Raw genomic sequence first — 11,252 nt, forward strand, 5'->3', positions numbered from 1 at the left:
GAATGGGGTGATGGCTTTACTTCTGTGTACAGTGCCACAGAGATGAGTCATGGGGCTGTGGCTTTAGTGTTCAGTTTCTTGCCATTCTATTTAAAAAGTAGACATAGGAACGGAGAGCACCAGCATGAGACTTAAACAGCTCAATCTGCTTAGCCTAGCCTAGCTTATCTAAAAGGTGATACTAGGAATTAAATGGCTCCTTGTACTACCAGGGAAAGGCATAAGAAAAAGCAGCATTTGACAGTTAAACAGACTGGTTCGGAATAGGAAAAAAGGAAGGGGGTTTGGTTTGGTTTTTTGGTTTGTTTGGTTGGCTCGCTCGTGTCATTTTTTTCTCTAAACCAGTGAGACTGTTCAGCCTCTGGAACAAGCTTTCCTGGGAAACAGTGATTTCTGTAGTTCCTGAAATCTTCATTATGACTGAATGTGTCTCTGAAGACAGGCTCAAGACACAGGCAACTCTGAAAGTTTATAGCTCATGTCAGTCTATATGCTTTTCTTTATCTTTTTCAGCTTAAAAATCAAGAAATTTATGAAAATAATACTTTTTTCATTGGAATCTACTCCAGCTTCTTTCAGAGATATAAAATATTACTTGAAATGCAGGCCCTCCTCTTCGATCATTCAGGCAGCTTCTTCTCCAGGTGCTCATTTCTAGAAAATTAACTCTATGGGATTTTTATCCAGTAGATACTATTTGCTAATGGAACAAAACACCCCTTAGTCTGGAATAAATGCAGATTTGGATCCTCCAATCTGCTTAAAGATACACCAACTTTCACCAGCTGAGCTGTTGGTCTCCTCTCTCAAATAAGCTGAAATTAGATTATATCCTACCCACTCATGTTGATGTTGTAGTCTGTCTGCTATCTAGAAGGAAACATAGTATATTGTATTGTTTCTTTAGATTTTTATCATGTTGGGCAAAGGAGCTATTTATCCTTTACTCTTGACATCCTAACCTCAGTATAAGTGATCTTGAACTTTGTAGTGACATGGTTTTATACACCACAGAACAGGTTAGAAAGGCAACAGACATTACAGAATAACAGACGTACTCGGTAAATTACCCCTGTTGTAAGAGCTGCTATTTTCCTAATACATTTTGCTTTATTTTCTTCCAAGTACTTTGGTTTTAAAATTGTGTTTCATAAATAAGCCTTGGATTCTCAAATCCTTCTTAGTATTTAGCTGAAAAGAAATAATCATTTCATTGTCACAGAGAAGACCATCCTTTATGTATAGCAAATTATTTTTTTTAGTCCAACAGTTATCTGATCTATTAAAAACACCATCTCTACCTCCAGACCTTATCTCATCTATGTCCTCAGACCCTCATGGTAATAGCAATCCTCTTGCTGGAAAATTCTGTTTTTAAGAGCATTTTAATCTTCCTAAGCAGTAGATGGCGGTGCATACTGAATGTGTGCATTACAGTGCTAAATACCAGCAAAATAAGACTCTGTTTAGCAAAACCTCATTATTCTATAGAGGATTAGGAAAGAAGAAAAAGTGTAGTGCTGTTATGTCTTGTTACGTTAATTTAGTTACACGTGACTGATGCCACAAAGACCACTTCTTAAGCTTACATTTAGAATTTTCCATTAGTTTTGTTTCTTTCAGCTTATTTTCTCTAGGATTTTACAGAGAAATTATAGAATCTCTGTCCCTCTTCGTTTTCAGAAATTTGGTTACAAAAGGACCTTCCTGCTGTCAGACGGCAATATGAAATAATTTTGTTTCCTTTCATTCTGGCCATAGAGCACCTTTCAACTTCTTAATCCATGATCCCTTAAAAAGTAGCCTGTTGGGCTTACAAAGGGCACTTAAATTGCATAAAGTTGTGGTTCTGTAGCCTGCATAGGCAATGCTTGTATATACTGTAAGACAACGCAGTAATGGGCAGAGTGAGCAAATGGGCTGTTTTGAATGAAAAACTGATTTAGTGTCTTTGACTGCTCTAACAGCAGTTTGTGTGCCTGCAAGCAGCAGCACAGATAAATCTATTAGGAGCACAACTCAAAAGCTGCAATGCAGAGCTTCCCAAAACATTTAATAAGAGGAAAGATTGAGATGTATCCATAGTTTTTCCCCATAAACTGAGTCTGTGCAGGGTCAGAGCGAAGAGTAAATCTTTCCTCAAGAGGCTATAATTTCAGCAGAGTTTAGAAAAACATACAAGGTACTTGATTACAGTCCTCAACTCTTCCACCCCAATGTAATCTCAGCAGTATTAACATTATTATTTTGTCGTAGTTTTGCCATGAATCAGAAAAGGCCTCTGTTACAGGGAAACAGTAGACTAAAGTGTTAGAAAACCTTTTAAAAACCTATATTGATTGCTAGCCCTTTACCTCTTTTATCTCTTTCATTATAGGGTCACAACATCTTTGCTAACTTGTCCTCTAAGGACTACAGTGACCTTATGCAGCTTCTAAAGCAATCGATATTGGCAACAGACCTCACTCTGTATTTTGAGTAAGTATTGGCATTTCTTGTATTTGACAAATGAAAATTCAAAGAACTTACTCTAATGACCTATTAAATACCAATAAGGATACGTAATATGAAAAATTAGTGTTTAGCTGTGGTTGAAGGGATTTAGTCCAATACTTAGTATATTTTAGGCTAATAGAAACATCTTGAGTGTCCAAATAAGTTGTGCTTTACTGTGTACCAAGTCTGTACCAACAAAAAGCAACTGAAATCCTCACTTATACTTCAAAGCAATCCCAGGAATCAGTTACAGCTCAGTCCCTTAATTCTTCTGTCCCTTTTGTGGTAATTTCTTCAGGCATGTAGAAAATCAACATTTTAGAATTATTTTCTGTCATTTCAGAGTTTCTAAACATGTTAAGAAATATATTTATTACAGACCCAGTTGCAGAGGTAATGAAAGCATACACATTGATTTTTGAGGCAAATTATGCCAATTTGCATCACATGAGAAGAGGTCTTAAAAAACTTAAGATAAGTATAATAGGATCTCTCTCATTCAATTTTCTTTTCCATGTTTGCAAATCAGATCTCTTAAGTAAATTTCAAGTTGCTGCTATTTTATGTTTTTCAAATACCATTATTAGCAAGCTCTTCTCAGAGACAGTGTTGTGGGAGCATGCGTGTAGTCAGAGGAGTCATCGTGTCACCATCACATTGCACGTGTGACATCCCCCCCTCTGGCACAGGCCTGCCTGACTTACAGGGAGAAGTGCTGTCGGATGTGCAGTTTCAGCAGACTGCCTTCCCAGTCTTGACAGTAATTCGTCCTTCAGAATTTTTGTTTGATGTCCACCAGCATCCTACTGCGTGCAGTGCTGTGTAGCATTTAGTCGTGGTTTCCTGCGGGTGGTATACCTGGATTCCGCTCCTCTTCTGTGCTGAATGTTGATACCAAACCAAGTTTTTAGAAAACTTCAGGCAGATTCTTTACCCTGGAATTGTTCAACTATCTATATCAACATTGTATCTTTTTAATTGTAAAAATACTAAGTGGGATGCTGCAGTGTTTGTCTCTGTTTCTCAGTGTTTGGTTACTGTGCCATGAACTGTTTCTAAACAGTACTGGCAGTAGACACACTGATATTGTTTGTTTCCTGCAAGTCTGTTCTCAGAGAAGTTGTAATAATTAAGAGCTGTAGTTAGTAGTTTTATTATAAGTAACTTCTAAACATTAGTCTATGAAGAAATTTCTGCTTGACAACATGAAAATCCTGAGCAGGACAAATAAACCCATTTAAGCATACTCTTTCTGAAGCTGTCTGTTAGGATCTTGTTATCTGGGGGCTGGTATGACAGGGGAATTTGCTGACAGCTTTAAGTGAGATACAAGGACCACAGGGATGTGTCAGTACGGGTTCTCCTGTCTCACCACAAATAACAAGTGCTGCAGAAATGTTTTGTGCTGTCAAGGAAGACATGAGAGGCAGGGGCGAAGGGGCAGCTGCTCTGGCACAGCCCCATGTGCTCTCCCTGGCTGAGATCCTGCAGCCGTGCCCTGGGAGGGAACCCAGGCCAGGCTCAGACATGATGGAGCTCTCTTCCCTGCCTGCCTTAGGCTGAAAAACGACATGGTCAAGTTGTCCTTCTAGTTTTAATACAGAGAAATAATGTCCAAAAAGGGACATCAGCTGAATTTCAAGATTATTCTTCCTTGCTTGCATAATTGATTTTCATGTGCTACATGAATCGGAAAACTTTTAGCAAATGAGGCCTCTTTACTCAGAAGTCTGCAGATAAGTTATCTTTTCCTCTTGTGTTATGATTCATTAATCAGGTAGTTGTTATGCTAGTTTACTTCCAAAAGTGCCTGAAAATCACTCCCTGGAAATGATGATTTACACTTCTTAAAGCCACCCTATGTGAACAGATGTTTCTGCACAAGTACCTAACTTGCTTATTCATTTTGCTACATCTTCAAGATTTTTGTAGAGAAGGAAATTCTTATATTGGTATTCTTAGAATGCCTAAACCTAATGATCACAAACTCCAGCTAGCAAAACTCCAGGCAGAGTAAGGCTTTATGACCTTCTCAAGGCACTCCTTTTCTACAAACTAACAAAAAGATTACTTCCAGTGAAAGATCAGATGGAAAAGATACTTGATTTTAGTAGATAATTCTAAATAATGATGCTCGTAGATAATAGAAGAAGCTAAAACATGGAACCAAAATGAAGTTTGTCGTAATTCACTCAAATGATGTCTTGAGCCACTGGGTTGTAGAGCAACTGGATTTGCTATATATAGCAAGACAACTTTCCCTTCCAGGCAAAATACAACCAGAGTCAATGTTACACAAAGACATTCTAGAATTGTTCTACTTCTGTTTATTTCTGAAATCCTAGTATATTATGTTTGCTTAATAATAGCAAACCTCTTCGTTTTGGATACCATGCATAAACAACTGGTAGGAAACACTAAAATGTTTCCTTATGCATGGTCACTTTCCTCAGGTTGACTCCTTCCTACACTAAAAATTCTCTGTGGATTTCTTATTTTGAAGTTTTCAGCTTGACATAAGGCCTTGAGACTCGCATTTTCAGTTACTGTTTATGGATGTCTAGTTTAAATTTGAATGTTTGAGGTTTCTGGGATCTCATCTTCCTGAGCTTTCAGGTTTAAACATTCTTGCCTGTTTTTTGTCCAGTAACATATGAATTGCCCAGAACATCCAATACTTCAAAATGAAATTCACCATATTCTGTATTGTGAGACTAGGCACTGAAATACAGGATGCAGAAATTCACTGCTTGCTCTCTTAGTCAGTAACGTAGTTGATGATCTGCTCGGGAGTAGGCTGGTATAAGGTTTATGTGCCAACTACTCTTCCCCATTAAAATTGTCATCATTGCAGTATTTATTTCCACTGGAGGCATGATGCTTTGACTTTGTGTGAAAGAACTGAATTTTGTTTTCTGCATGTGTAACAGTGCATTGTCCCAGCAAATTTGGTAACGTGAAATTCTTTTATATCTTACTTCAGGAAACAAGGGATTAGATATCATCATGTAGTCCTTATATCCCCCTATTTTAGTTGCTGTCATGAAATTCATTATTGAAAGGCCCTAGAGCAGGAGTGACGGGTCATATAATGCACAATAGTCATGGACCAGTATAATGCAACATGCCCCACGTAAAATTCTGTCCATTGATCAAGGGCAATGCTCCTGGAAATGTGCATCTCCTCATGTGTAAAACCTGTACTGGCTGCCATCAGACTGTGCTTTCAATAGTCGCTGCTCAAAATTTCAGTCTAGCTGAAGTAAATGTAGAAAATAAAAGACACTGCAAACTCTCTCCTGTTGGGGAATTTAACGACATTTCCACTTGACAAAGAGATAGCACAGTCCCCTATGAGATGGCGCACTGGGCTGTCACTCAGAACATAGGTATTTGCTTTCCAGCTTTGATGCTAATATGTTGTGTCACTCTGGGTAAGTTGCTCCATATTTTTGTACCTCAACTTCTGTTATATCTGGGCCAGGATCTATTATTTCATACTGTGTAGTCACACTGCATGCATTAAGAGCCACTTGGGGTCTCAGTGCCATGAAAAATTACAGACTATGATGAGTCAGAATTTTGGTATTTAAAGGCACCAAACAAACATTATGTTCTGGCTCATGTTTTGTCCATCTTTGAGGACATAGGGAAGATAGTCCAGAAGACAAAGTATGGGACCAAGCAAGGAGACCTAGTTTCTAGTCAATAAGAACTAGATGTCTCAAGACATCTGCAGCTCCTGTGTCTCACTGGTCTGTTCTGTATGCTGGAAATAACAGGAATTGCATATCTCAGAAAAACCCTTCAGGATACAGAAGTAAAAACCATTTTGCAAGGACAAGTAAAGAGAAGTGTGTATATATTTCGGGCGGTTTCTATTGTCTGTCTGTCCTCTGCTGTAGTTGAACATTTCATGCTTCCATGGAAGACTGAACATTTTGGTACCATTTATTTCCTTATCTGCGGAGACCATAAATACACTATTACTTTTACTAGGCAACTCTGACATTGATAACAGACATTTATAGAACATGTTCGGAAATTAGTATGTTTCGCTTAAATGGACTGTCAGTGTAACGACTTTAACAATAATACATGAGGTGCAATGATTTCATATCATCCAGAGAACTGTGTTTCTACCGCAGTACTGCCCTGGAAGTGTCTTGTTTCCTTCTCTGATAATCTGTTTTGTTGCAGGAGGAGGACCGAGTTTTTTGAACTTGTCAGTAAAGGTGGTTATGATTGGAATATAAAAAACCACCGAGAAGTATTTCGGTGAGCACTACTATTCCTTGCTTTCTGGTTATTTTAAAGTGTAACCATATTTATTTCAGGAATTTCACATATCGTGAAGTCTTAGATTTACAAGAGGAGGTAGCTTGTTTTAAAAATATGATCCATGATATGAAATATACGGTATGATTTCTAAACATTACCAAACAACAGAGATGTAATCAGTGTGACCTCACCTTCTCCATTCCTGTTTCTGCCTTCACAGTCTGTCATGTTTTCTTCCCTTTCTCCCAGCCTCACCAGTTACCACTCAGGTCTTCTGTTCTTTCTCCAGAAAGCATCAATATTCTGCCTCAGGACACAAAAATCTTTCTTGTCTGTTTCCCTCCCTCAGCTGTTTTCTTTCACTGGCCATGCTTCTCTTTGCTGTTCTAGCCTGTACCTAGGAATTTGCAGATACACAGTACTCTTTAGCCCTCAAGAATGATCTGAGAATGCATCCTATTAAGAACCTCAGACATTGTGGGTGGTTTGAGTACACCACATTTTTGAAACAATAAAATGTGTGCATTTGCATATGCATGCCTGATTATGTCTCATTTTATCTGAAATTTCATTAAAATTCTGTTTCCTTTTGGTCTTTTGACCAAAATATTGGACATTTTCTATTTTCCATATCATTTCACCCATTCCTAGTTTTAGATTCAGGCAATATATTCGATGCTTCATTTTCAGTGCCCTTGTTCTTCATTTAAACTTTCTTAGACTTTTATCTGCATCATGTACTGTACATAAACGCTTTCTACAGCTGAATGGTTTCTTTCTCCTAATGCATATAAAACATGGTAGTAGCTAGGTATTAAACTACAGTGGAACAGTATAGCTCATAGTAAATCTTAAATTTTTATTGTAGATGAGCAATAGAAACTGCTTAAACAGTGTCTGGGATGCCTCCTGTGATTATAGGTTCTCTTGCTACAGCAGTCACTTACAAATAGGCATATAAATTAATCCAGTTTGCAGGTGTTATTATGTAATAATACCCTTACCTATATCATGTGAAGCACATGCTTTCTAGTATATTATAGGTGTTAATGTAAGTAGTGTTATAAGTATTGCAAAATTAGCAGTTGCTTCCTTGCAATATCATTTCTTTTCTAGTGTGCAATGCACAATACCAAAATTCATCATCTGATGACCTGCAACACATTAGGCTTCCTAGGCACAATTGTGATGTAAAAGCTGTGCTGATGGCTGAGGTTTCAAACATGTCATTCTTTTCTGGAGGAAAAGAAGGTGCCAGGGCTGACGTTTTATATATGTATTATTTATTTATGCATCCAGAGCGGAGTTGTTTAGAAATCCAACAAAGGTTGATTCAGCTTGTATTGTTCATTTCTGTTTTTCAGATCAATGCTAATGACAGCCTGTGACCTTGGAGCTGTGACCAAACCGTGGGAGATTTCAAGACAGGCAAGTCATGATTAATAGCAGGGCTGGGAGGAGGCGGGACTGGTGGGACAATATTCCCAGGGCCCCGGCTTACAAGGGACCAAAACTGGAATCAATTTACAGCAGTATTAATGCTATAAAAAAATAGCAGGGGGTTTCTGCGAGAAATGGTTTATTGCATAATCTTTCCATGTACACATGCTGGTGAGCAGCATGTAGGTACCTGAAGAGGTCTGGCTTTACAACCTCTCCTCTTATTAACCTTTTAAATCCATATTAAAAAAATGGATGAATTAAATGAAGTGTTAGCCACATTAAGCTGTGCTTACTTGTTTTGTCCCAGATTTTTCCTTGGTAGGGGCAGAATCTTCCCTAAACCAAAAAAACCAGCAGATGATCTGCAAACTTGGATTAACATAAAATCTTCAGTATTATAAGAGAAATTTTTTTTCTCAACACCGAAGGAAAAAAGCTGCAGTTGTAGTATAGAGCCTTCTTTAGCATCCTCTACTCAGAAACTAACAAATAAAAATTCAGACTTCTGCTGAGTAGACTCTTTAGAAATATACATAAAACTTGGGTCCAGCATTGACAAACAATTATAATGTGAGAAAGCAACCTGTCCCAAAAGCCTTGTCCTTTACCAGATGATTTTCCCTCTTCTAGGCATCTTTCCTTACTCAGCATCCATCCTTAATACTTTCTGTATCCATGCTAATAATTCTCTGTCCTTTACTGAGGTCCAGAACAAGCTCATAGAAGGAAGGCTGTGTAGGGTTTTGGAGGAATATACAGCATCAAAAAGGGAATAGGAGATACACTAGCGCAGCTGAGTGTGGCTAAGCACCTGGAGGGAGCTTGACTTTAACAGATGGGGTGAAAAAGAGAAGCTAGACCAGAGAACTAGTGAGCAGGAGCAGCCAGATTTCTTGGATGAAGGACAAGGAAGTAACAAGAACCTGAAAGGGATTTGATGAAAGTTACATGCACGTGAACTCAGTAAAAAAGCATTTATGTGGTGAGGGCTTCAGCTCAGCTTGCAATTTTGTCAGATGAGTCTTTTTTGGTTTTATAAGCAGACTACAAAGATAGTCCTTCTAAGGCTGTTTATGGTCACCACACATGGAAATCAGGGAAGTTGCTCATATCCTGCAGTGGGAAAGTGAGTCACTAGATTTTTCAGTGCCACCTAGCCACAGCTGCAGCACGTGCAGTCTCTCCTCATTTTTTCTCTTTAACTCAGTTAGCTTCACTAATTTCTTTGACAGCCAAGATGTCAGCTAGGGTCTGTTTTCCATGTTGTCAGTCTTTGTGCTATGGTGCTGAATTGGCGCTGAAGTCTCTGGCAAACTGTTTTGTTATCCTTACCGCTTTTGAGGTCTGCTGGTGAAAATTCCCCTGCAGCATAGTTTATAGGTTTACTTTATACTGAAAAATCCTGTCTGGGATTGATTGAAATGTTACCTGTTGAGCAGAGGGGCTATTAAGTCTGCAGAGGGAAACCAGGAAATAGTTGAACCTTAACTGTGACGAAAGGAAAAAACCATGAAAATCCAGGGAGAAAGAGATTAAAATACATGAATCAAAGGGAATAAAGGCTACATGTAAGAAGGCAGAATTCAGGAAGAGAAGATAGAAACAGACAAAAGAGGGAAAGGGGCACAAGAAGAGCAGGATCAGAATAGCAGTAAGAGACAGGGGTCAGGTTATGTCTTGATTATTTTTACACAATACACTTGGCAAACCCTTAATTGCTGCCAAGTTGTTAAATTATTCCTCTGCCTGGAGCATTGATCCAGAATTCTGTTAGTGCGCTGGGACTGCACACATTACAAAGTTCCGAAGTGTAGGATAGCCTGGCTCAAGATTTAAGAATACATTATAACATCTCTTCACCTACTTCCAATTTATTTTGGTACTCCTTATTTCAACTGTAACAAGTTTAGGATTTGTGAATGTTAGCTACCGTGCAGTTGCTAGAGCAAGAAATTTTGATATTTTATGAAGTGCAGATTCACTGCTTAGTTCACCCTCCTGTGCCTTGGTGTTATGAAATCATTTCCTAGCTTGAAAACACTTAAAATCAATAAGCAGGCATGACAGGAGCTTTAGGAACTGAATGCCATTCAGTAGATCAGTTTCCTTCTTTTGCATCTCAAATGTAACATGTGCCTACCTTCAAAGCCCCCACATGGCAAGAATATGCTATGTAAAGGCTACTATATGAGGATTGCTCGCTGTTTGACTTCCTAAAATTCCTGTTGTTTCCATAACCGATCTTGTTTTTAAATCTTGTGTTCTGAGAAGCACAAACCTCTGCTGTGAATAGAACATCTTAATTCACAAAAGTCAGAAAGATGCATTCCAACTTCCAGCCCACCGGTTCTTGATTTTGATTCAATATGATAACCACAATATAAGTTCATATTTAGATATTCAGATCCTATCGTGATGACAGTCACAGGAAAAAAAAAGTAAAGCCTAGTGGGGAAAAAACCTTTATGATGTCATATTAAATTAAGACAACAGGGGTTATTGGTTAATTAAGTTGTTTACATAGGGCAACAGTCTGTAAATACCCAGAGAGTTCTTGCACATTTTACAAAGCATTTTCACAGATGTAATTGTGGATGCCAAGAAACAGCTATAGTTTTCTGTACTGTTCTCAATATTTGAGTAAGTTGCATATAACTGCATTGAGAGCTATCTCAACATTGTGATGCAATTCCCCCAGTCAATTCCCTATCAAAAAGGGATAAGTGTACTTATCGGTGATTACAGCTGTTTATACCCGCTGTACGCCCGGTCCTGAAAACTACACAAACCCGTGCCTGACAGCAGTCATGTGAGCGGGGCCGGTCACTTCTTTACAGTTCAGCACAGGCTGAAGTTATGGTCTGAGCAAGAACTCATTACCCTAAAAATTATGTAGCAAGAGCTCTAATCTTTATCATGATTTATGTTTTAGGCAGCTGAGCTGGTAACCAGTGAGTTCTTTGAACAAGGAGACAGAGAAAGATCTGAACTCAAACTCACCCCTTCAGTAAGTTTTTATCATTTCTGAAATA

General features: G+C 38.4%; 1 protein-coding gene across 1 annotated transcript in view; it reads left to right on the forward strand.

The window, feature by feature from the left end:
* The window catches only part of PDE11A (phosphodiesterase 11A), a 135,993-nt gene that overhangs the window by 103,163 nt on the left and 21,578 nt on the right, over window positions 1-11,252 (forward strand). The window contains 4 exon segments of the mRNA XM_055812394.1: window positions 2,378-2,478; window positions 6,697-6,774; window positions 8,142-8,209; window positions 11,157-11,227. Of these exon segments, the coding sequence (XP_055668369.1) occupies window positions 2,378-2,478; window positions 6,697-6,774; window positions 8,142-8,209; window positions 11,157-11,227 (318 nt within the window).

This window comes from Falco peregrinus, chromosome 8, assembly GCF_023634155.1.
Source record: "Falco peregrinus isolate bFalPer1 chromosome 8, bFalPer1.pri, whole genome shotgun sequence".
NCBI lineage: Eukaryota > Metazoa > Chordata > Aves > Falconiformes > Falconidae > Falco > Falco peregrinus.